This window comes from Triturus cristatus, chromosome 4_1 (assembly GCF_964204655.1).
Source record: "Triturus cristatus chromosome 4_1, aTriCri1.1, whole genome shotgun sequence".
NCBI lineage: Eukaryota > Metazoa > Chordata > Amphibia > Caudata > Salamandridae > Triturus > Triturus cristatus.
The window spans coordinates 738,574,390-738,602,017 of NC_140585.1; the positions used below are offsets into that span (position 1 = coordinate 738,574,390).

At 45.8% G+C, this 27,628-nt stretch overlaps 1 protein-coding gene across 1 annotated transcript in view; it reads right to left on the reverse strand.

The window, feature by feature from the left end:
- Nucleotides 1-27,628, reverse strand: part of LOC146855442 (uncharacterized) — a 181,448-nt gene that overhangs the window by 75,586 nt on the left and 78,234 nt on the right. Inside the window, exon 3 of the mRNA XM_085650608.1 lies at nt 21,174-21,338. Coding sequence (XP_085506734.1) covers nt 21,174-21,338 — 165 coding nt within the window. The remainder of the gene's footprint in view (nt 1-21,173; nt 21,339-27,628) is intronic.

Here is a 27,628-nt window from a genome sequence, read left to right on the forward strand (position 1 = left end):
AGAGCTGAATTAGCCTACTCTTGGAGGGATTTTTCGGAAAGGGGTTGGTGCTGGTGGTATTTCTTTGTTTTAAAAAGAAGTCTAATGTGACTTCTTTGGTTGTGTAATGATTTGCCAGTTCGTCTGTGAATTCTTGAGTAATGGGATGAGTTGCTTTTATGCGTTTAGGTTTATGAAGACTTAGCATTTTTAATTCTGTCACAATAGTAACTTTTTATAGCTTTTTTGATTGCTGACCTCTATAATCTGTTACATTTCTGTAGGTGAAGTTTGTCGTGATTGCTGTTAACCCTTTCGATGCCAGTGACGGAGCGGTTCCGTCATGCGCGTCGGTTGCGCTGTGCGCATGACGGAACCGCTCTGTCACTGCGCCGCCCGCGCACGGAACGTTCAGCGCGGCGCGGTAATCCGCGCCACGCTGAAGGGGTTAATTTTGTGCCACGTGAATTGCAGCTTTCTAACAGGTGGAGCAGGTAAGTGAAGTTAAATAATGAGCCCCTATTACAACCTGTTATTAAAAAATGAAAAGGCTGATTTTAAGCTGTATTATTGGGTTGCATTTGCTGGATGCCTTCTGTAGGTGGGTAATCCATATTCCACTGCTTTTTGTTATTTTTTGCACTTGAACCAGGCAGTAGAATGTTCCTACAAAGATCTAATGATCCCAGCTCCTTTAAAGAGTCAGATTTAAGGCCGTTAGAGACATAGTTACATATAGCGTGAAATTTCATCTAAATACGCCCTACCTCTTATAAATGCGAATCTGCCTTTGTGGGAGAATCCAATGCTCCCAGAAGCATTTCATAATTTAATTGGGAAGACCTGGGCTAGCTATAGGGTTGAGCGATAGGGACAACTATATGATGTGATGGGTTTTGAACATTTTATAGTCTGCAAAGCTCTTATGATCTTCCCCATTGGCCATTTTTTTTAATACTTACATATTAGGGATTACTTCCTGGTGCACTGTGAGATAACTCTATAAGCTTATGAATTCAGCAATTTAGAAATGTGTGTATCTTATATTGTACCACTGACTCAATAGCAAGGTGGGCTGGATTGGTGGCTTCGAAGTTGCTACATATGTTTGTTATTTGTCCAAAACTGGGGATGTTCTGGAAAGAGGTGAGCCAGATCTTTAAGATTTGTCTGGACCTGGATTTGCAACTTACTCATAAAAAGATCATGCTTGGGTACAGGGCGGAAGCAGGTCTAGGATTAAAATGCCTTTTATCCATTATTATTGTGACATCCAGGCTGTGTATGGCTAGGGCATGGATCTCTCCGATGCCCCCCAAGGGTAGTGGAATGGTGGGCAATCAAGAAGCAAATATATGAGAGGGAACTTGCGCTAGCCAGGACTAGGGGATTACGCTATAAATTTGAACGTATATGGAGTAGGCTCAGTTGGGATTGTTATGATGATTTAAGATGAATTTGTTTTTTGTTTTTTACTATAGTTGTCTGTAATCTACTTTTAGTTAGGATCCATTTACTTGAATAGGAGTAATAATACATCTTAGGCGGAGCTGTCTATTTTATTCATTTATCTAATTCCTAAGTAAGTTTTATGTTTTTTGCTTGTTACCCTGAACATTTGAAAGGGAGTTGTCTGTAAATGGATGTACCCCTCGGCAAATGTATTTAATGTATTTCATTTAAATGTGATCGGGAATAATTATTCAATGATCATGTGTGACAATAAAAATTATATTTTTTAAAAAGCTTACTAATTTTCTGTTTTATCTCTATTAATTCTGTATTTCTCCAAGGTGCCTGTTTTCTTTTGTCCTGTTTTGTTGTTCTGAGTGGTATTAGGATATCAAACATTTCCTGTGGCCACTCATATAGTTTTTAAGCAGAATTTATTGTGTCCAGATCTGTGTTGGATGTTACTTGTGTTTCTGTGTTCAAAACTGAGTTTGTTCCACGGTCAATAGGTGGATGCATGTAAGGTGGTTTTAGGTGTGTTGCTTTGTGGTGCTTTATGTTGGAAAGCTAGCAAATGGTGGTCTGTCCATGTGACTTGAGTCATCTTTTGAAAGGTAACTGGTTCTGGATTAGCAAAAATGGCATCTGGGATGGGCCCAGAGATGTGTGTTGGTTTGTGGATGATCTGATGTAGGTACAGTGTGTCTAGATCAGTGATGTTGGTTTTTGGATACTGCATTTTGGGTTTGTCAAGCCAAATATTTAGGTCACCAAGAATGCATAGGTTGGAGTTTAGTGTTATCAGGTTTGAAACTGCATCTACAAAGGTGTCTGGAAATGTTGCATTGCTAGGTGGAGGTCTGTAAAGAAGAAGGAAGTTACAGAAGGAAGATGCTGTAGGGTTGCATCTGGTGAAGAGGGCCTCACAATCTTGTATGGCGACGTCATCAGCGTTGGTGAGATTTATTCATTACTTTTATATAACAGCTATTACACCTCTTTTTTGCCTATACAATTTTGTGTGATAGTTTGATAGACCAGAGGAATGGCTTCATGCAACACTGGAGTCATGTCATCTCCCAACCATGATTCAGTTATGAAGAGTAAGTCAAGTTGTGTGTAAGTGAGTAGGTTGCAGATGTGATGCTTGTTTTTAGAGAGTGATCAAACATTTATTAGTAGCCAGTTTACAGTTTGTGTTTTAGTGAGGGTGTTACTTTGTTTTCTAAAAGAGCGAGCAGTATTTTTTTAACTTCTAGCGGGTGTGTCATTAGTGCTGGTATTAGCTGAATGTGGATAGCAATAGTGTTGCTTTTCCATATTGTATTCTTCATCCAGCAGGCTTGGAAGGCATTTTGAATGGTCTTTGTGTGTAGGCGGTGGAGATGAGGGTTGACACTGAGTTGGTGAGCTGTGTTGTTTTTGTACTGTAGACTTGTTGGTCAATAGACATGGATATGGAAAGGTGTGCAGAGTGGCATGTTGTTTTTATTTTGTTTGTGTTTGTGTTTGTTTAGGATGGAAGGTGTATGAGTTAGGGGTGGTGGTGCAGAATGTGGGTCATGTTGTAAGGCTCTGAGTTGTGCAATGGATGAGAGGCGGTCGAATGAGAGCTGTTGTGTGGGTGCATTTGTGTTAGATGTGGGGGAAGAGAGAAAGCTTTGCAGTAAAGATGGTTTTGGGTGTGCATTATTTGTGTACTTAGGAAGGTGGGAGTGGGTGCATATTTTTGTTTGTGATGGATTGTATTATAAAATAGTGTGTGTGATATTTGTGGTGCTGGTGTGTGTGTTGTGTTTTTTTGTGGAGTAGCAAGAGGAGAAGATGATGTAGTGGTTTTCTGAGAAGAATATGTACGTAAAGTATTGTTGGTGAGGAGAAGTTGAATGGTAATGGGGACGGTGATGTGATTTGGAAAAGAGTGTATGTGGTGTGCGAGAGGGGCTAGGCAAGAGTTAAGAGTGTATGTGTTAGATTTGATAGCTGGAAGAGGTAATATGTGTGGTGGAGTCGAGTGTTAGGATTGTTTGGTTGTGCGTTTTGCATAAAAAGAGGAAAGGGGTGTCTGTGGATGAACTGATGAAGGATTGGGCATAGGTTTGGTGGTGACAGAAAGGAGTCTGTTAGGAGTGAGTAGAGGGTAGAGATCATGCTTTGTATGAACAGGAAGTGGGTGTCTGTATGGATTAAAGTTATATGTAGTATGGATTTGTGTTGTGTTGTTAAAGTGTAGATTTGTTAGTGGTATAGGACAGAGTGGTGTTTTGTGTGAGAGTGATGTTGTCATTTTGTGGTAGCTGGGTTAGAAAGGTTTATGGGTGTGGTTTGTAGGGTTTTGCAGTGGTTATTGAGACAATAAAAAGTGGTTAGAATTTGTTTGTAGTAAATGAGTAAAGTGCATTTGCTGTGAATGTGTTCATATGTTTGTGGAATTGGATGGGTTAAGGTGGGTGATGGTGAATGGAATACAGGGCACCATTTCTGGCCCTAGGCCTGACCAGTACAGAGCAGGCCCAAACAGGCAACTGCCCTTGTCCTCTCCGCCCTTAGCCTCAATGCCGGGGGCTGATCCGCATATTAACTTTTGAAGGCGTGAGGTCGCGAGGTGCCTGGTGGCCCTGAGCAGCAGCACTTGGTGTGACGAGCGGCGCGAGGCCGGAACCACATTTCCCAGAATCCCGAGAGGGGCACTTCCGCCCACAGCGCGCCCGGAGGCGCTCAAAAGCCGCGAGGATTCCCCTTTGGAGCGGGGGCTGATCCGCATATTAACTTTTGAAGGCGTGAGGTCGCGAGGTGCCTGGTGGCCCTGAGCAGCAGCACTTGGTGTGACGAGCGGCGCGAGGCCGGAACCACATTTCCCAGAATCCCGAGAGGGGCACTTCCGCCCACAGCGCGCCCGGAGGTGCTCAAAAGCCGCGAGGATTCCCCTTTGGAGCAGGGGCTGATCCGCATATTAACTTTTGAAGGCGTGAGGTCGCGAGGTGCCTGGTGGCCCTGAGCAGCAGCACTTGGTGTGACGAGCGGCGCGAGGCCGGAACCACATTTCCCAGAATCCCGAGAGGGGCACTTCCGCCCACAGCGCGCCCGGAGGCGCTCAAAAGCCGCGAGGATTCCCCTTTGGAGCGGGGGCTGATCCGCATATTAACTTTTGAAGGCATGAGGTCGCGAGGTGCCTGGTGGCCCTGAGCAGCAGCACTTGGTGTGACGAGCGGCGCGAGGCCGGAACCACATTTCCCAGAATCCCGAGAGGGGCACTTTCGCCCACAGCGCGCCCGGAGGCGCTCAAAAGCCGCGAGGATTCCCCTTTGGAGCGGGGGCTGATCCGCATATTAACTTTTGAAGGCGTGAGGTCGCGAGGTGCCTGGTGGCCCTGAGCAGCAGCACTTGGTGTGACGAGCGGTGCGAGGCCGGAACCACATTTCCCAGAATCCCGAGAGGGGCACTTCCGCCCACAGCGCGCCGGGAGGCGCTCAAAAGCCGCGAGGATTCACCGCTTCGCGGGACGCGCGCGGGCAGCGCCGGGCTGAGCCCGGGCAGAGGGCGGGCCGTCTGTGGCCGTCCGGGGCCGGAAGAGGCCGGGCCGGGTCAAATCGTTCATCTCGCTCCCTCTCCTACCAGACATTGTCCTGCAAGGCAAGTACTTAACCACTGCTACAGGATTCGGGACACTGAGACTGTCGCAGCGGTTGCTGCAATATTGGGTGTATCTATTGTACATTGTTGACCGCTGACTATTTCCGCTTTTTTGCTGTCAAAGTCCCGTATCTACCACGCCTTATATATTGGTTTGAGGCAGTGGTGGGAGATCTCTGTTGTGTGCCGCACCGCCCCTTCGGTGCCCATCAAATTTATAGTTGGCCCGCCCTTCACCTCATCACCATGGTAAAGAGTAAGAATCCTCAGTCCAGGGCGGAGGGAGGGGTCAAGGGGACTCTGGACGCCTTTATTGTAAGAGCGGAGTCCCTACTTGCTCATGAAATCTTACTGACGGAAAAGCGGCTTTCCCTGGACTCTTTAATAGCCAAGAAACGGTCCTCGTTGGGAAACTTAGCCCTCAGTGTAACGCCGGGAGGAACTCTCCCCGACCCCTTGCAGGTGGCGGACCCTAGCCCACGGGGGTCCCTAGATCTAGTAAGCCCGTCTGCCATAATTATCTCCCCGACTCCCAGGGTGCCGCAAGTTGCTGGCTCTCAACACCCTGACACTGTCTTAGGAGAAGCAGAAAGGGGGGGGCCTAGTGCACTCCCAACAGTAGCAGCTACTGAATCCAAACAATCGCCTACCAGGGAAGTGGTAACTCGATCGAAAAGATCTCAATTACAGCCAGGCCCAGTAACCACAGGAGGGATGCACACCCCTAATCCCGTGAGTAGGAATAGTCGCAGAGGACCAACCAAGACCACCAAGAATCTTGAGTGCTCTAAATGCCCAACCTGTCAAAACCATAAATGGCTCGACAGGGCTGTATGAAGCCACTACAGCACTGGAAGGAAAATTGGAACAGCTATTAGTCCAACATCTAGGCCCGGTATTATTGGCAATTTCCAGTTTGGAATGTACGATAAGGAGGTTGGTAGAACCAGTCTCTGAAAAGCCAGATGGGATTTTTCCACAGAGGAGGCAAGAGGGTGGTGGGAACGAAGAGGAGTCACATAGGGTTGCCAGTGACAAAACGGTCACCTTTAATAATGAACCTGAACCCAGTAACTGTAGGGAAGCCACTTTAGCACAAGCATACACTGGTAATAGGTACTCTGGACTAAAATCCAAGGGTAATACATGCAGCCCCCCTGACCCAAACATCGCTCCCTGTGGCCTAAATGAGAACGCAGCCTGGACCAACACTAGTAACAACACTGTCTGCGCTCAGAATACCCCAGGCCTCCCGATTCTTGATTTACCCCCTGCATCCAGTCCCTACACGTTAGTGTTAGTAGGCGTCCCAGGCCTTAATAAAGATGTCGAGGAATCAACTAGCACCCTGATAAATAAGACCGTACACTGGGTGCGTAACAAATCACATGGGTTGAGGCTCCAACACAGGCACATCTTAATGGCTAGGAGGGTGGCTTGGATCGGGAATAGTGCGAAAAGATTTACAGGTGACTGCATCATAGTTAATTTTAGACACCCCGAGATGGTGAGAGAACTACTTGACAACCGACACATGAACGGGGGTTTAGAGTCATGTATATCCATGCTACCCTTGCACTTTTTTTATAGAAACAATATACCTGACATTGGGCAAGGATGGCGGGGGCCCTGGCATCCCAAAAATCGGAGGGAGGTGGCACCTGTATTTGACACTAATAGATTTGCACCGTTCTCTTGTCCCTCCGCATTGGACGAACAGGACTGACTGTTGGAATTAGGGAGCATGGTGTCTGAGCTGGCAAATCCTACCTTGGGCTACACTGTAGACGCTAAAGGGATCCCGGAGCAAGTGGCAGCAGCCGTCCCTGGTGTAGAGCAAGGGACGGAAACGGAAGCCAGGCCGAAAACGCCACACGGTCTGGACAAGAGCCCCCCCCTAAGAACGATGCCTAGCAAGATTAGGGGTATAGCTCCAAACCTTAGGGATTTGGGGATTATTTCCTGGAATATCTCAGGACTCGCAACCAAGATCCAAAATACTGAATGGTTAGCATTTATAACAAATTTTCAAATCATTTGCCTACAGGAAACATGGGAAACTAACAAAACTGTCCCATTCCTGGAAGGATATAAAATGTTTTTTGTGCCAGCCCAGAAATCCAATATGGGAAGAGCCAAAGGCGGACTAGTCACGTATGTAGCATTGCCATTGCAGGGGAAATGGCAAGATTTGGGGTGGGACTCTGCCTGCCTCCAGGGCATAAAATACTCATCGGTGGGCCAAAAGCTGATTTTTATAAACTTTTATAATGCGGGACAATCATTAACAAATTTGATGGAATTAGAGGAAAGACTGGCCACCCTTCAGAATTCAGGGGACGAGGGCTATCAAATAATTCTTATGGGCGACTTTAATTGCCATCAGTGCCCACATCTGAAATGGGAGGGTGGCACTTGGGATAATTGCCCCTCTATTAAGGGTTGGCACCTGGAGCACTCCAGAGAGGGTTTTTCCCTGAGCACAATATTGAGTGAGTTCGCCCTAACCCACACAATGGATCTGATTGATCGGGGGAATTCTGATGATATAGCCCCTTCCTTTAAAGGAAGAGGCTGTAATTCAATAATAGACTACATTTTCATCCCCACTGTCTTAATACACAGAATAGGCCAGTTTATGATAGAACCCAGCGCGTTTAGCGATCACAACCCCTTGGTCATGTCCCTAGTGGACATTCTCCCAGGCACCAAAACAGATAGAAGGACCACCACGGGTGAATTCAAGGCAAAGGATCAAGGAAGAAGAATTAAATGGGAAAATATAGATGGAGAACAACTCCATAGAGCTCTCCTTGCCAATGCCGAGAATCACTTGTGGAGATGTTTAGACCCCACTGTTGAGGGGGCGGATTTGATTGCAGCGTTTGAGGGCACCGCACAGCATATAGACACCCTCTTAAGAAGCAAACCAAGGCCCCAGGCAGATTTCTGCCCTAGATGGTTGGATAAGAACTGCTCTAGAACCCACAGGGACCTAAAAATGGCCCCTAGGAATAGAGGAGAGATTGCAGCGTGTAGGGCCCGGTACAAAAAGGCAACGAAGTTGCGAAAAATATTCCTACAAACAGAGGCCTGGGAATCCCTGAAAGAGGCCGCAGAGCTCCACGACATGACCAGCTTCTGGAGGATTATAAACGCTCCATGTTTTCAACCCCCAAATAAGCCTCAGGTGGCCTCCCATATCTTGCCAGATGAATGGATGGCGCATTTTAGTGGCCTATATAACCGTGGTGAGTCGGAGGAGTTGCCAAATAGTGGCATAGAATCACTTGGTGATGATTGGTCTCATTTCACGGTCGAGGAGGTCAAACTGGGAATTGAGGGCCTGGTGATGAGGAAGGTCCCAGGCCCAGATGGGATACCCCCGACCTTTTTAAAAGCCAGGTAGATCTCTGGGCCCCGGTATTGACTAGGGTGCTGAACACAGCCACTGAAGTAGGCATGCCTAGATCCTGGTCTACGGCTACGATCGTACCCATATTCAAAAAGGGCAATAAAAACGACCCGCAGTGTTATCGCCCAATTTCCCTTATTGATGTCTCGGCAAACATTTTAGGAAGAGCTGTTTTAAACCGTCTGTTGACTTGGGCCGATGAAAATAACATCATCACGGATGTGCAATACGGGTTTAGAAACGGGCGTTCTACCACTGATCAGTGCCTTAATCTGTATCTTCTGATAGCGAAGTACACTGTGGCCAGGGAAGGCACCGTTTACCTGGCTTTTATGGATCTCTCAGCAGCATTCGACTGCGTGAACAGAAGACGACTGTGGGAGATCCTGGATGTGATGGGCGTCGAACCTGGCCTGATTCACATCTTACAAACACTTCATTTAAATACCACGGCACGGGTCAGATTTGGCGAGAGAGGGGAAGTGACAGAGGACTTTGGGTGCAGTGGAGGGGTGAGACAAGGGTGCATCCTCGCCCCTTTTTTGTTCACGCTCTATATTAATGGACTTGACAAAGCACTCAGAGAGCTGGAGGCCGATTGTCCCTGCATTGGGAGGAGAAGTATACCAGTCCTCCTCTATGCAGATGACGCGGTACTCCTGGCACGCACAGGAAGGAGCCTGCAAACCCTCATCAGCGGCTTTGTACGTTTCATGGCAGATTTAGACTTAGTTCCCAACTTATCAAAGTCTTATGTCATGGAAGCGGGCAAAACGCCTTTAAGGAATTGCACCTTCTCTATAGGCACCCATAAACTTGAGAAGGTAAAAACCTTTAACTATTTGGGGATCATGTTCGATAAGGACCTCTCTTTCAAACTCCTTGCAAAGCACAAATGTAGTCAACACCCGAGAGCAGTGGGGTCAATCATGAACTATGCAAGTAGACTTGGTCGGTGGTCGCCCAATGAAATAGTAAAGTTATATAGGTCAGTTTGCTGTGCTAAGACTCTGTATGGGAGCGAGTTGTGGGGTTTCATAGATCCAAGCAAAATCCAAGTGGAAGAAAATAAGTTCCTAAGGAGATTATTGCAAGTGCCCCAATGTATCCCCTCATATATCGCCCACGAGGAACTGGGCATTCCCCACCTCGTTGACAGGATACAGCTCAATCCGTTAATTTGCTGGATCAAGATCTGGACAAATCCCGAGGCATTGTTAACTAGACAAATCTTGGAGGATTGTATGAGGGGGGATAAGGGCCTGCTAATACCCTGGCTTAAATACATTAGGGAGGCATTAGATTTATCGGGCCACGCACCCTTTTTCAACAACCCATCCACACTGGCCAAAAATGACCTGGTTCTCACAAAGGCTGACCACCTACGACATATAGCCAGGGCAAGAGAGGAAATAGAAGGCCGAAAACATAGTGTCCGTGACTATCAGCTCACAAAAACCTCCGTGGGGATGGAAGTCTACCTGTCTAACACATACAACAAACAGGATAGATTCCTGATGACTAGATTTAGGTTAAATCTTTTGCATCACATTCTGTCAGTCCCCGCTGGCTTTGTGAGCGATGTTAGGACAAAAGGGTGCTGCGGCTGCGATCAGCGATCTCCGCAGGACACCCTACATTTCGTCCTACTCTGTCCCTTTTACGCACTACCAAGGTCCCGGTTTTTAAAAACAGTCCTAAAACGAGCTAAAATTAGACAGGCCAAAGTGGCCCTTCTGTTCCTTAAAATGTCGATTGATCCTTTTGTCTTATTTAGCACTGTGCATTTTTTGCGACTTGCAGTCAAATTAAGATTGACCAAAGGAGAGGCCCCCTGAAGCAGACAGTGGACAATTTGTCTGGGAATGATTTGATGCACATAGATATATTTTACCCCTTTCTATGAATGATTGTCGTATATAAAGGCTTACTGTATTGGATTGTTCGTTTTTATCCTTTTAACTTGTTTATATATAGGGATTTTATATCATTGATTTTACTGGAAATGTGTATAATTGATTCATATCACTTTTAATGGAGTCTAACATTGTTGTATGAACTGTATCTTTAACGGATATCTTTTTTTTATCCGAATAAAGATTATTGACTTGACTTGACTTGAGTAAAGTGCATTTGCTGTGAATGTGTTCATATGTTTGTGGAATTGGATGGGTTAAGGTGGGTGATGGTAAATGGAATAAAGGGCACCATTTCTGGCCCTAGGCCTGACCAGTACAGAGCAGGCCCAAACAGGCAACTGCCCTTGTCCTCTCCGCCCTTAGCCTCAATGCCCGGGCTGAGACGCCCTGAGCCCTAAGCTTAAATAGCCCGAGTGATCAGGTGACACCTTTGGCCAATGGGAATCATAACCCTAACCCTAAGCAATCAGAACAGTAGGCCTAAACCCTAGTACCAATAGGAAATCAAGCCCGTACAACCAATCACAGCCCTAGCCCTCGCAGCCAATCAGAAACCAAACACTAAGTCCACTAGAAACCCTAGCCCCAGCAACCAATCAGAACCCCAGATGCATCAGCCAATCAGAACCCTAAGTTCTAAGTTCAAAGGAAACATAGCCCCCGTAACCAATCAGAACCCCAGACCTATCAACAATCAGAATCCCAACCCGAAGCACTAAGTTAAATAGAAACCCTAGATATAGAAACCAAGCAGAGCACAGATGTAACAACCAGCAGGAAACTTGTATATGGGGCATGTGACTTTAAGCCCAGGCTGCTGGGAAGGGGGTTCCTCAAGTCAGATTCTCCTTGGAGACATATAGGCTCAATCCACACTTTGCAGTTGCTGTTCAAATCTCTGCAGGTAAGGGTCAAATCTAAGTCACTAACAATACTGCTTTCCACACACATAAACAACTTACTCTTCTAGCCACAAATGAGTGCTACATAAATTTTACAAACACAATTTAGACCCTAAGAGCAGATTTAAATAGTCACAAAGCACACTCTGCTGAGCCTCAGGCAAACCCTTTCCCCCTGCTAAGACAAAAGCGAGCTTGAGGTGGATTGCCTTCAAACAGACATAACTGTGTGAAAGTCCAGGGGATGAAAGAAATAAGCAGGTGAATCTGGCCCAGAATTACTGCTTTCCATTAATCCCTCATTTCTTAGTGAGTCCTGAGGGTCCAAATATGTGTTGACTGGATATTCCCTACCCCTGGAGTTACTGGTACCCCAAGCATCGGTAACTCCAGGGATGGAGAAAATCTGGCTCATTTTCAGGGCCACTTGTAATAAGGGCCGATGTCTAGTTGAGATTTAGCTTAAAATGCACTGAGGGCAAGGGGGAAATTGCAGTGCCATTAGGGAGGTAAGAGTACAGAATTCAGGGAGAAAATAGGTATATTTTGGATGCAAAATAGAGGACTGTTTGTATGATGGAACAGTGCATGATGACACTGTCTAGGAGAATACTTGTGCATTTTTCAGAGGTTGTGGTTACTGGTCAAATAGTTTAGAGGAGAAGACACAATTAATTTCTGATGAATTAAAAGGAAGGATTAGGATGCAGGTATAATTGTGTCAGTGTGGGAATACTACCTGTTTCACTGGAATGGCTGGCGTATACAAAGGTAGAGTAGTGCATGCAACTCTATACTGAATTATGTTTCACACTGAAGCAAAAGTTCTGCACAGAAAGAGAGGAATCACTGGATGAATCACTGGTGTAAAATGCTGATGGTAGTATGTATTTCTGGAGCTGTGGGCATAAATTCAGGTGTATCGAAATAAATACTGGTGCATATAGTGGCAAGGTGATGGATGCTGCTTTGTACTGGAAGAGGGTGGGGAGTAGCAACCTCAGATAGAAACATCAACAGACACTAGGGAGGAGCAATGATATTCTATGATGTGGAGAATTTGTATGTAAACACCTGGAGTATGGCAGATGTTAGTAATTAACACGTGGAAGTTGAAACACTGGCAGTTCATACAAAGAAGGCGCTGATTAAGTTCTCCAAACAGAGTTTCAGTCTCAATCTTCCATCCCCAGGATGTTATGATGAGGCATAAAAATAAATCTTTTAGGTATAATGATCAATTCCAATAGAATCCAAGGCGTAAAAATGTTCTTCGTTGGACAAGGGATAATCCAGGTTCTCAATATAATTCTGTGGAATGCCAAGTGACGGCAACCTCTTTCTTGATTACATCATAACTAGGCGTGAGCGGTAAACTCCGCTTCATTCGCAGAGTTAGCAGAGTGTCCTGCTCTCTGTGGAGATCGTGGAGTGGAGAATTCTCCACTCTGTGTTACACAGCAGAGTTTTTTTCCCGCTCCCCAACTTTAAGTTGGCTAGCACGAGCTACCGCTTGGGTAAAATTTCTACGGGAAATCCTTTGTCCATTGTCTCAAAATTGTTATAACATTCTTAGTCCTGATGTTCTTTAAAAATTCTATTATTACCCACCTGGAATAGACATCTTTCAAAAGGATGGCAAACTTTTCATTCTCACTCAAGTAGTCCATGGGACCAATTTAATCCAAACATAATTTTTCCCATACATTACCACTGTCTCTTTCACTAAATAAACCCATAATTTTATTTCAACTTTCATTCTTTTCTCACTCTCTCTACATAATAAATACTTCTCCAACCCAATCTTTTACATCCCCATCCATTTCCAGACCACCAATAATTGTCCTTTAGACATTTCTTGGTAAGAGTTTGTCCTAAGTGGCCTTTATGCGCCATAAAAAAAGATTTTTTCCCTACACCTTCTGGAAGCACGTATCTTTCACACCTCAATAGTAAACAATGCGTTGTTCCTATGTTAAGTTCCTCTTGTAAGTTAACATTATTCCTTAAAGCAGGACTTACATCACCTTCTTGCCTCCAAACCTCACAAATACCACGTACTAAGTATTCAAAAACATCCTCATCGGCTCCTCGTTGCCACTCCTCTTAGGTAACTGCAGTAAACCCTTCTTCTGCAGCATCTTCTACACTCGCCACCATACACACTACATCTTCCCCTTCCACACCTTCATCTTCAACCTCAAGCAGTAGTCTTGACAAGCAGTCAGCTTGCTTATTCCTCCATCTAGCAACATCTTCAACTCTATATATGTAGTCTTGTAATCTTGAAGCAAACCACATCAAATGAGAAGAACCCTTGTCTGCCCCTCCTGGACTCAAAGTTTTTACTCATGGTTAAGATCCATTTTTAATACAAATTGCGCCCCCCCACAAGTATGTGCAAAAATACTGAACTCCCCATGCAGCAACCAAGGATTCCCTTTCAATCACAGCATAGTTTAGATCAGCTCTATGGAGTATCCATGAAGCAAATGCCACTGGTTTTCCCTCCCCTTCTTTCACCTGAGAAAGAACCTCTCCAACAACATGAACACTAGCATCAACCGTGAGAATAGTCTTATTTCCAGGCATAAATTGGGTCAATATTCCTGAGTTTACAATCTCATTCTTTATCCCTTTAAATTATTTGTCTTGCTTCTCTCCCCACTCAAATTGCCTACCCTTCCTTAGTATATCTCGCAGAGGTTCACTTTTGTCAGCAAAGTTATTATCTAAAGTTATTAACTAAACCTATCAAAAATCTTAACTGATCCTTTCCTGTGGGTGTGGCAGCTAATCCTATTGATTTCAGCAAATCTTCTTTCAGTTTAACCCCATGCTCAAAGATGGTGTAAACCAAGTAATCAATTTCCTTCAATACAAACTTCAATCAATCAATCAGGGGATTGTGAAGCGCGCTACCCACCTGTGAGGGTCTCAAGGTGCTGTGGGGGGAAGGGGTTTTGCAGCTCCGTTCAGTCGAAGAGCCAGGTCTTCAGCGTCTTCCTGAAGATGTTCAGGGAGGGGGTGCGTCTGATGTCGATCGGGAGCTCGTTCCAGGTCTTGGCCACTATGTGGGAGAAGGTTCTTCCACCTGTCTTGGCTTTGCGTATGCGTGGGGTTTCTGCGAGGGCGAGGTTGTCGGATCAGAGGTTTCTCTTGGGTATGTGGAAGGAGATTCTCTTGTTGAGGTATTGGGGTCCAATGCACTTTTCTTTTCTCAGTGTCAATCCCACTTCACTAAGCACTTTAAGTACTTTTACTAATGTACTGTTATGATCACCTTCTGTCACCCCTGCAATCAAAATGTCATCCTGGAAGAATTTAACATTTTCTAACTGTTAGACTTGGCATCTTTTGACGTGTTTCCCCTGAGTTTTTGCTTTCGGACCTCCAGGTTTTGACTCTGTTTGTGCTGGCTTAGTGTTTCTGCGCACTTTTCTCACTGCTGATCAGTGGTAAAGTACAAGTGCTCTTGTGGTAAAATGTGTTGTGGATTGGTATTTCCATGAGTGGCCTGTTTGATTTATATGTCAGTCCCTAGTAAAGTGCACTGTGTGTGCCAGGGCCTGTAAATCAAATGCTGTTGGTGGGCTTCAGCACACGATTGTGCAACCCACCCAAACAGCCTGCAAATGTAACTCCGGCCTTCCATTGAAGAGCCTGTGTGCAATCTGGTACTGCCATTTCGACTGGGCAAGTGCACCCACTTGCCAGGCCCTAATCTTACCTTGTGGGCAGTGTGCAGTGTATGTGAAAGGTAGGACATGCCCTGGTGTGTGTGGCATATCCTGATAGTGAATTACTGCCAATTTCATTTTTCACTATAGCAAGGCTACCTATTCCCCATAGGACAGAATGGGGAGTTTGTTTATAAAATCTTATAAACATAACTGGCCCTGGGAACTAGGTAGGAATATAAAGTTTAGTAGGCCTGAACTCAGAATCTAAAGATGCATCTTTTAGTGAAGGTGATTTTTACATTCTGTGTTTGAAAATACCACTTTTAGAAAGTAGGTATTTTCTTGCCTAACTATCCAGTGTGCCTCTGCTGGGTTTGTGGATTGACTGTCTGGGTTTTGGATGACAGGGGCTTAGAAGCAGGAGTGGCTCCGGATAGTCTAGGTGGGTCAGGAAAGGGCTGAATAGACTTGGGCTGTGGTTAGAGTAGGGGGTGAGATTTCCTGCACGTGAATGGGCCTGGTCTGCCTCTGACGATGCCGTCTCCACCTCCTACCAGGAAACCACACCAGAGAAGGCAGAACTGGTTCTGGCTGGGCACAGACACTCTCTGCCTAAGAGAGCAAAGGATTTTGGGATATTAATATTGGGGCCCAGACCCCTGAACTTTAGAACTCTTTTGGACCAAGAAGACTGCCAAGAAGACGAGCCGGAGGAACTACCACTTTGCTGTGTGCTTTGCTGTGTTGGCCTGCAGTGGCTGATTCTGTCTTAGGGAGTGAAAGGACTGGACTGAACTTTCTACAATCTTCTTTAGTGAGTTTCTCCAAGGGCTTGAGGTAGAGCTTGCACCCTGTTCAAGAAGTCTCGGGAACAACAAAGACTTCAAGTTCTTCTGCCCTCAGCACTGGGAACTGTGTGTTTTGTGCTTCAGCAGAAGAAAAAGCAGCCCGGCGCCGTCTATGATGCCGCTGCCGACTCCGTGTCCTGAAGGCACCACAGAGGGCAATGCCACAACGCCGCACCGTGACCCTCGTCTCACCGCCTGCTGACGCTGCCACCGAGCCGCAGCTCGCACCGCGACCTGTGGGCACCGCACTCTGCATCGCCTTGCTTCACGACACCGCATTGGTATCCCCGCCGATGCCACTCCACGCCGAAATCAACTCCGTTGCTTGCACCGTGGTTCGAAGGCACCGCTCATAAAGTTACATGATGCACCGCTCTCATCCCACACTGCAGCCTTGGTCTACTGACGCCAGTGCCACCAGCAACTACAACGCCGCTGCTTGCACCGCGACCTGCCAGCACCACGACAAGCACCGCATTCACTTCGCACTGTGACCCTGGTCTCATCAACGACAACTTCTAACACCGCCACTGAGCCGCTGCTGGCACCGCGACCTTAGGGCACCGCACGCCGCCCCACTGCACTTCGCACCGCAGCACCGGACGCCTGCCGATGCCAGCGCTCCTGACTTCAACAGAGAGGAGTTCGATCTGCAACACGTGTGACTTCGAGGGCCCAACGACTCCTGCACCGACCTCCGGAACTGACGCCTGAAGACGCCGTGCTTTTGGAAGCTCAACGAGAGGTCGCCAATGACCTGTATCTCTAAAGGTACTGTTGGCGGGTCTTCCCGACACCGTAGCTGACCGGCGACGCCCCGGTCAGCCAGAATTGTTTGGATTTGTTTGTTCACGATGCCGTGATAGCCCCGGACAGAGCTATCGACATCAAGGAACTGTTTTTCAAGCATATTTTGATAACTGAAAATTTCTAACTACCGTATTGTGGATTTTTATCCTTTTTGGTCTTGTCTTAAGTATATAAAAGTATTGGATATTTTTCTAAACTGTTGTGGTGTCCTTTTGTAGTGCTTACAATGTATTACTGTTGGTTATGTGCAAATGCTTTCCACACTGCCTCTAAGATAAGCCTGACTGCTTGTGCCAAGCTACCAAGAGGATGAGCAGGGGTTATTTTAGGAGTGTAACTCCCTTACCCTGACTAGGAACAAGGGTCCCTATTTGGACAACGGTACCTACCTCTGCAACCCCCATTTCTAACACTAACTCACTGAACAAGCTATGCATCATGCGTTGAAACACACTGGCAATGGATGCCAGTCCAAAAGAAAGAATTGGGATGCAACGCTATTTGATGGTATTCTGATTTTAAGTCCAGCCTAGTGAAGAATTGAGCCTTAGTCACTATCAACACCATTTCTGAAATGTTGGGCAGCATAAAACTGTCCACCACTTTACACTGATTTAACGATCTAAGGTGCACAGAGAACCTTAACTTGCCATCCTTCATTTTAGTGATCACAACCAAAGAAAGCCACTTCCGACATCTCCACTGCTCAATAACACCTTCTCTCTGCATGTCCTTCAGCATCTCTTTCAACTCATTGTGAATGGCATATAGGAATTTTTCTAGCCTCATGTCTGATGGGAGTAGCATCCTCCTTTATTCCTATTTCATGTACATAACCCTTTAGTTTACCTAACGTTTTACTAAATACAGTGTTATATTCAAGTAACATCTTTTCCTTACTTTCAGAGTTTTGCCCCACCAACACGTGTTCTCTTGATCTTGGGTCAATAACAACATTCACATCATATTGCTGAACTCAACCCAATATAGCTGGACCCTCCTGTGATACATACATCTTTCCCACCGCTGTTCTCTCTTTGAATTCAAAACTGGTATTCACAAAACACTCTAAAATAATGGTTTCACCACTATGCCCCTTAGGTATAATGTCACTGTTTTGTAACTTAGCATTTGGCCACTTTTCTTCAAAGAAATTTTTAAGAACAATATAGTACTTTTTTTTTTTTTAAACATATTTTATTGGCATTTATACAGTAACGGTGCATACAATTGTAGATACCTTGGCTCAGTCTGTAATGTGCCGTCTTCAAATACCCTTTCTTAACAAAACTATACCCCCTCCCCCCTCAAACTGTGTGCTAATAAGTGAAATGTGGAAGGTGTGTGCGGAGAGGTTATCAAGTTCTAGAGTCCGCATAGGTGATTGCTGCCTCGCCATCTTTAGAGCTCTTTCATCCAGGTAGTGATTCTCGGCCCGCCTGGCGCTTTCCAGTTCTTGGCTATTTCCCGCTTAGCTACAATATAGGCAAGATCCTGAAACTTTCCTGTTACCCTGTTTCTGGCTTTATGACAGAACCATCCTAAGAAGAAATGTTCTGGGGTCAATGGGAGTTCTTTGTCAATCAGGTTGCTTATGATCTGTCTGAGTTCCCCCCAGAATGTTTGCAATACGGGGCAGCTCCAAAACATATGGAGTATGTGCGCTTCTCTTTCTCCACACCTGGGGTAGGCTGCCGCTTCTACGCCAAAATACCTCCAGATGCGAACCGCCGTTAAATATGCTCTATGCAGCACACAGTAGTTAATTAATTTGAAACGCGCGTTCCGAGACACCTTTGTGGTGCGTTCTAGGATTTTGTCCCAGCCTTTCTCTGGTATTTGTTTACCAAGGTCCTCTTCCCACTGAGTTCGCAAGCACTCTAGTGGTTGCTTCGTGACTCGCTTAATTGCTTTATAGAGGCAGGACACTGTTTTGATCCTTCCTGCTGATAGCGCAACATACCTGCATCCCGCCAATGCTCTTGGCTTAACGCCCCCAGTCTTCCAGTGCGTCCTAATCCTGCGCGTTAAAGCTCTATGCTTCAGGAACTGACCCCCAGACAAATCACACGCTGCCCACAAGTCTTCAAAGGGAAGGAGCGCAGAGTCGTGGTATAAGTCACCCATCTCTCACAGCCCTGCCTCTACCCAGTCCTCCAGTCCTGCCCAGTGGTTCCCCTGCGGGAGGTAGCGCAACATCGTGAGTGGTATATCGGGAGAGTAGGGAGCTGCTGCGCCCACTTTCCTCAGGTACCTGGTCCAGCAGCGTACTATCACCCTAGTCTCTGCTGTGTCCTAAGCTGAGGTGCGACGCACCCGGAGGAGGATTCTCGCCAGCGTGGCTGTGTCAGGCACAGTAAGGCACTGCTCCCTGTCCGGGTCTCGATCTGCCGCTAGCCGCTGTATTAGCCAGTATAGTTGTGCCGCTAGGTCATAAGTCTCGAGATCCGGTACTGCCAGTCCTCCCTCTGCCGTGGGGCGTCACAACATTGTCAGTGCCACCCCCCGCCTGCTTGTACCCCAGATAAATGAAGTTATCTTTGACTCAAGCTCCTTGAACATTGCTCGCGGGATCCATACCAGCAGTGTTCCGAAATAGTATAGTAAGCGCGGAAGTGTCACCATTTTCAAGACTGCCACCCTTCCAGCCACAGATAGCGGAAGCGTTCCCCAGAAGTCCATTGCTGTTTTTGCCACCCTCATAGCTCTTCCTACATTACCATCCAACAGGTCTGCCGCGCCGTGATATATTCTAACTCCCAAGTACTGTAAGCAATTGGGCTCCCTGCGCAGTTGTTCTAGCGTGAGCGGTGGGGGGGTATCCGGTGTAATTGGATATAGGCTGGATTTTTGCCAGTTGACCCGGAGACCAGACATAGTGCCAAATCGAGTCAACATGTTGCGCGCGCCCTGTAGCTCTTCAGCCGTGTTGCGTAAGAACACCAGAAGGTTGTCCGAATATAGTGCGATATAATGGTGCCCCTTCGCCGTCTGCAAGCCCCGGTAGTCCCGGCCACCCCTGGCTCTGCTCGCCAGCGGTTCCATGGCCAGGGCAAACAGGAGTGGGGAGAGGGAGCATCCCTGCCTCGTGCCTCTCTCCATCCTCAGTCTGGTTGAGATAGTCCTTCCCATGCGCACTCGGGCCGCAGGGGCCATATAGAGGAGTCGCACCCACGTCAGGAATCCCTCCCCCAGCCCCATCCTGGTTGGGACCTCATATAGATATTGCCACTCCAGGCTGTCGAATGGTTTTTCAATGTCCACTGTGAACACTGCCGCCGCCTGCTTGTCATACCCATCTGAGTCCATTACTGCCAGGAGCCGCCGGATGTTTATGGCTGTGTTCCGCCCTGGGATAAATTCCATCTGATCTGCGTGCACCAGTAGGGGCATGTGCGGCAGGAGGCGCGTTGCTAGGAATTTACTGAGGATTTTATAATCCATGTTCAGCATGGACAATGACCTCTAGGCCGTGTAGTCATGAGGCTCCTTCCCAGGCTTAGGTATGGGGATAATAAGGGCCTCTCTGGCACTTTCGGGCAGCTCTCCCAGCTCTCAGGCCTCCCGCTACATCGCAACCAGCTGGGGAGTCAGCTCATTTGAGTATGTTGCATAAAATTCATCCGGAAGGCCATCTGTGCCCGGGGTCTTGTTTTGTGCCATCCCTTTAATAGCTACCCGTATTTCCTCGCTGCGTAATGTCAGTCCCTAGTAATTCCGCCACCTCAGGGTTCAAAACAGTCAGCGGCAATTCAGCTAGATAGTCCCTGATTTCTGCCGGTTCGCATATGCACGTCTTCGTGTAAAGGTTAGTGTAGTAGCGCGCAAAAACCTCATTAATCTTGTCTGGCGTAAAGTGTCTTGTCCCTTCTTTGTCCTCTATTTCCACTAGGGGAGTGCCCCTATTCGTCAGCCATGCCAAAAGCGAACCTGATGTGTCACTTTCGGCATACGTGTGCTCCAGATACTTCTTGTAGTTGAAGCTTCTAAGCCTCTCCGTTTGCTTCGCCACTTCCTCTTTAGCGTCTAAGAGTGCCATATGCAATTCTGGGCGCCCCGGCCTTCTGCGTTCTATCTCTCTGAGCGCTGACTCCGCCTCCTCTACCTCGCACGTGATGACGCACCTCACCCCTGTGGCCTGTGTTATAGACTGGCCTCTCTGCAAACAATCTTAATAATACACTCAGTGGTACATGATTCTCAGTAAATATGTATCCATCTTGACAAACCAAACAACAGAGGAACATTCACAAGATGTCATTATATTTAGTATTGATATTTGTTAAATTAAAGTAAAAATTAAATACCACAGAGAGATTAATAAGATTACAGTAAGGAAACTGATACATGACACATATGATTATCTGAACAATCATGGCTTTGTGTCCTACCCTTATTGTGCAGGCCACCCTCAATCAATGTAGTGAGTGAATACTTCTGTTACCAAACTGATATCATGCCATGCACTGAAAAGTGATCACAGCTGGATAGAGGGAAGATATCCAAACTAGAAAAAACAAAAAGATGCAGACCTGAGATGGATGTGCAGTCTTTGTTCCTGGAGTCTTCGGAGTTACACTGGGACAAAGAGGAGCCTGTAAGTGGTATTATCCCTTCAAGTTCATCGAATGCATCCGCTTCCTCAATGCTGAGCCTAGAGACCTGAGATCTCGCTTCAGAGGGAGAGCCTGAAAAATCTGAAAAATTATACATTTTTAAAAGAGCTACTGCAATGATAAAATACACAAATGTCATAGCCAATAATTTGAGCCACTATTTACTTCTCATAAATCATATTCTTGTTCTAGGCAAAAATTCACATGTTTTGTAAGAGTTTTAAAACAAAAAATGCAGCTGGTGACATTTTTGAAGATTTGTGACAGCGCACTTAAACATGAAGTCATGCTTCTTATTCACATTTAGGCACAGTAAGTAGCTTCAGCTCCAAACAACATTTAAGAAAGCTTTATTTTGACTGAACTATCTTAATCCATTAGGTCTACTATACTATGGGGTGACATTCGATTATTGCCGGGTTGCAGTGCAATTGCACTACTTCTTTACATTGTCTTAGAAGCTATCTTCGTGCTGGGCAAATCCCCGGGGTGCCGAGTTGCAGGAATATTCATAGGATTCTCTGATGACTCAGAGGCTGACTTTCAGCAGCTCAGTTTAACTGCAGAGGAATACAAGAACTGGGACGCTATCACATCAGGTAAAGTTGTCAGAGGGACTTAAGGTACAATAGAAAACAGGGCCTCCTTAACCAACATAGGGGCATATTTACAAGGCGGCGATAGAAAATTATCGCCTCATTAGCAAGGTCACACTAACGCGTGAAACCTTGCATTGGCGCCCAAATTCTAAACGCCCAGCTTTGCATCTCTAATGAGATGCAAAGTGGGCGTTCCTGACCTGACATGACAGGAGAAATGTCGCTAAGCGACATTTCTCCTATCATCAAGCCCCACGCTATGAAGCATAGCGGCAGGAAAAGTAGCGATAACCCCTGTTATCGCTACTTTCCTTACGCCTGCTTCAGGACTGACTTAGCCATGATATCCTATGGAAGCTGGATATCATGGCTAAGTTTGAGGGGACCTATCAACAAGCTAACGCCACATTTTGTGAGATTTTCGCTGGATTTCCAGCGATAATCTCACGTTAGGCAGTTAGCGCTAGGATTTTTATCGCTTTTGAGATAAGCGTTGCTAGTAGCACGCTATCTCAGCGATAAAAATCCACGCTAGCCGGCGATAATTATCCTAGCGCTAAGTGCGCTTAGCGATAATTATCACCGGTTGTTGCTGATATGCCCCATAATTCTGCTACCAGTTCAGTGGTTCTCTGCTAATGGAAACCTCAACCCCTTAATTCTCTTAACACCTGGTAATGAAGCAATGTCCCATCATAAACACTGTGCTGTGTTCCTCGGTTCACTAGCAGGGTAGGAACCATGGTTTCCTCAGTTTGGTTAACTTTTTGGAAATTAAAATGATATTTTATTTATTTTTCAGTTGAATATAGCACTCCATTTCTGAAAGGCATTAGAGTCCTTTAAATAGTAATCTGAAAGTACAAGAAAAACAGGAAGCAACATTGGTAGCCATCAAGGATGGAAACGGCAGGGTTAGTGTTTGTCATCAGTTTGCATTTGAAGATGCAGAGTGTGCTAGATGACTAGCTTGATGATGTCTGAGTCAGCAGTTCAGTGGATAATGAAAAGGAATGTTTTAGGGGCATATTAACAATGCGGCGATAGAAAATTATCGCCGCTTTCGGCCGAAAAGTGGCGATAATTTTATCGCCTTATCAGCAAAGACACGCTATTGCGTGTTTTGCTGATTTTGCTCCCGTTTCCAGCACGCCTAACTTTGCATCGCTAATGAGATGCAAAGTAGGCGGGTCTGTGGAAACAACATGGGTAAATATCACGAAGGCAGCTTCGCGATATTTACAATGCTGGGAAGCGATTATTTTAACCGCGCTAAGTATGCCTTAACGCAGGAATTTAACGTCTGTTAAATTCCTGAGTAAGGCATATCTAACATGGGAGGTGGATTTATGTGATACGACCACAGGGTCGTATCATCAAGCATATCACCGTTTTACATGGAACATCGCTGGAAAACCAGCAATATTCCATGGAAAAGGGCGCTATCGCTGGATTATACATCGCCATGGCGCTAAGCGTTGTTAATACAACGCTAGCCTGGCGAAATATTCCAGCGATAGAAAAAAATGCGGTATACAAGGTCAGCGATAATTATTGCTGCCTGTTGCAAATATGCCCCATCCTCTCTTCCACAAGGTGAGGCCGAGGCTGATGGGTTCAGGCCTGATCTGAACTGGGAAGGAGTTCCAAAGAGATGAAGTGGCACCAGTAAAAGATACCTTGGGCTTTAAAAGTGGGTTTTTGAAGGTGTAACATGATTCTGCTCCACTGGCCTCCCTGACTTACAGAAATTGTAAGAGGATTCACAAGGTGAAGTAGGTGGTTCATAGGCAAGGCATCCAGTTTTAAAATGTACCCTCGGATTGATGGAGAGCAATGCTGAAGGGTGGGTGTGATTATTGTTTTTTGTTTTTGACTTAAGGAAGGGCCCCTTAGGCCACCACCCTACCATACTTAGCCAGGGGGTTCCTTCATTTGTATTTTTCAGGATGGTGGCTGCAACAGATTCCTCTCTGTTGCAGCCAAGCAGTCAGCTGGCTTCTGATACATAGACCGTGCTTTGGTTCTGTGGCCCCAGACTTACAACATAAAAAAGGCACCTTTGTACAATCAGTTTATATTTAATTTGTGTCCACTTAAAGTCCGTAAACCTTGGTTCACAAACCTCCATGGACTAATGGTTCAGATTTAATAACGTTTTTACTCTTTCAAGATCACTAAAAATGGCTCTAAACTTTAATTTCTCAAAAACGACTGAATGTATTCACACCGAATCAACTAAAGATACTTCACTGAGTAAAGTTCACTTGCATGTCCATGCAGATTCCTTTGGAAATTAAAATGAGAAAAATCGCTTTTTGACACCTCCATTTTTGTCCCCCCCTTAGAGGATGTACACTTGTCATGCCGAACTCAAATCAGATGAACTTTTCTTTTGGAAACTTTCAAACGGATCCCTCAAATCATGCCAAAGTTATTAAGAAAACAAAAAAACAAAAATTTCAATTGACATTGTGACCTAGCCATAACAACAGACATGCTACCAGTGACTCTATAATATGTATATATTCTGTGAGCAAGGTTCCTTGATGTAACGGAAATGTATCAATGTCTCTCCACTGCATTGTTGGAGTAATAAAAATAGCACCACACTTTTGAAGTGCATGTCGTCGGAAGTTAGTTTGAGAGGTTTTGGAGTTACTGACAGATTGCTTGCACCCACCAGCTCAGTACACTCCTCCCACCCCAATGTTCTACAAGCACACCCATTCTCCTGAAGCACCCTGAAGCCACAGAAACAAACGGAACAACCAATTAATCATTCACACATGGATCCCTGCAATGGCTTCATCTTTTGACAAACAGGCAAGGCAGTAGTACATTATAGTTCCCCGTCTACTTGCTGAGCATCCGTTCCTTGCTATTAATGTTCAGCAGTGTTTCAGCATCAGATATGTTTTCCTCCTCTTTTGTTTTTTTTATATTTCACCAGCCAACTCACCTTCCTCAACTTAGCAAGTACCTAGAGTTGGTTCTGTTAAATTACACTATTAAAGTACAACACATAATTAAACAAATGGCTAACCATAGTTGACTGACTCTGAAGCCAAGGTCCCCATTCATAATGCCATTTTGAGATCTAAAAGTACTTTCACAATGAAAAATGACTGGAATTCCAGCTGCTTAATGCTCACAAAAAGAGACCTGGTGGTCGTAAATCCAGTAGCCCTACCCTAGAATAATATTCTGCTGAAGTAAATCCCTCACAGTAGGTGGGGAGAGGGTAGACCAAGGCCCTGAAAGTTTGCAAATGCCCACAAACACATCAGTGTGTGAGCCGTCACAGACCCCGCCTGGACCATTTCCCACGAGGGTCTTAAATATCACAAGTGCAGAAGCTTCGGTGGCACTGGGGCTGTGGGTTTTAGGAGATGAGAGCACCTTAATTAAGGATGTTTCTTACTTCCCAGTTCTCAGTACTACCCAGCGGGGTGAGGAAACTCGTGTTCCGTGTTTGCCTTAGGGGCCGGGGCACACTTCTTACACAACTATTTCCTACCCTGAAATGATCGGAGGTTTACACAAGTCAAAGTTTGGAGTAAATCCTTTTCCACAGTGTGAAAGGGAATGGGCACTCCCATACTTTATAGGGGGGTAGGAGAACTGTTTTTTCCACGGCGGAAAGATCTTCCCACAGTGAAAAGAAGGAGGAAAAAATATGGAATTGCTCATAGGAGCTGACCTGCCTCAGCGCTGAAATGAACTTAGAGCTCAATTCTGCATTGGGGAAATGTAAATTATATTTTTTTAAAGAACAGATGATGGACGGAATGCTGAATCAATCGAACATTCACCCCCAGTCACAGATATGGGTTTATTTATTTTTAGAAGTTTTATATAGCGCGAACTTGACCCAAAATCGGGTATCAGAGCTCTTTAGATGAGCACCAGTTGCGTTACATGAGGATACAATCAAAAGATATGATTCCAAACTAGGAGCTGTTTTTATATAATGTCTAACCAACATTTTACATATTTCTACTCTCTCACTCTGATTACTCATTTGTTCCAAAATATGCTTCTGTGGCTTGCCAATTGTTTGAAGCGGGCAAGAATTATCTAACATAGATGGCCTACCTATCTCCCCCGCAATTGTTTTTATACACTGAAGGCATGGGTTAAATCCATCGTTTTTTTGCATGCCACGCCATTCCAGTTTAGACCCAGCCATATGCAAATCAGCCTTGACCCTGTTTCCCATGGAAACAGTCCAGCCTGAACTGCCAGGCCAGGTCCTCCCTTGACCAGAAACAAGCATCCTGGGACCGGTTTCGGTGTTTCACCAAAATTATGTTTTTTAAGCACATGGCAGTCACATTACTTTTTTGGAGGTGTATACCTGGAAAATGTGGCTGATTCAGCTTCCATGTAGCAGAACACTGTTTTTTGGGGGAATAGCCAAAGGCAAGACCTATTGGCTTTGCCAATGCTTGTTTGCATTTCTCGCCAATCCCAGTAGCCCCCAAACGTGACTGCTTTTATTGCTTACTTGCTGTTTAAATCTTTTTAGCTGACAGAAACACACCAAATCGTAAATCACTGCAGTGTTTCAGCCCACTGGGGACGTATACTCACATAGAATGGAGTACATTATGTTCTCGAATTAACATAAAACTGCATAACATAAACTATTCCAGGCCTTACTGTATGTCAGGATTTCCAATATATGTTTAGATCGATGCTCTGCCTGCACAAAAGAGTTGCAAAAAATCTCGCTTTTGGGGACTTCTCTCTTTCTTCAAATGTCAGCTCTTTTTGAGGTTATAAAGCTGTTGGACATTATGAGCCGAACGGTGGAGACAGGCCCCGTGACAGCGCTGCCCGCCTCCCCATCTGGGAGCGCGCTCTGCTTGCAAAGACCCCGACAAGAGACAGGGTAGGGATGGAGGGCTTCACCACACTCAATGAAAGGCCGACAATGTGCACGTCAGCATCCATAAGAGATGTACCACTCTGCTGGGCGAGCCCGGGACAAAGGGCCCATCGGGCTAAACAGTTCAAAGCATATTGTGCCTGTCAAAACGTCTGTCATCGTCTATAGAAATACGCCCGCCCACCGAAGTGAGGGGACGGCCTGGCACAGTCACCCAGGGACAGGAGGCCTCTGTGCCCGGCCCACCGTCAACTCCTCCGGCTCAAAGCTGTTCAGCTCCATGTTAAGGATTGCTGGTGGGGCCAGACAATGGGAAGGTCTCCTCCATTGTCAAGGACAGTTACACTTTGAAGACGACACTCAAAGGGGTTAAAATGGGTCAACAAGCAATTGTGGGCTCTGTGCATGAAAATAAGCATGGAACCTTCCGGAAATCAAACTGACAAATGTGTATCTCAAAGAACACTGGTCTCAGCGCGGGAAGACGTGGGACGAATTCGGCATGGAGGGTGGCTGCCTCAACGCGCAGGACGTAAGGGTTTTAAGAAAAACTAAGCAGAAGCTCTTAGAGAAATTATTACAGCATTTCATTTTCGGACAGGCGTGGAGAAAAACGTCAAATTATTATATAGAATGATATTTAAAATACAAATGACAGACTTATGAAACTGCAGGGATTTGGTAGTTTACAGCGAGCCAGCTCTCTGGCTCTGACGCATGGCATGACGTTTTGGATGAGCAGCAGCCAATAAGATGTGATAGAAAGGAAAGGATGCAAAACCACCATCTTTGAAGCCTAGAACTGCCCCACTCACTGTGCATGAAGAATGGTAGTTTTCATGTTTAGTGAGACCAGCAGGGCAACGAGAAAGGCTGGA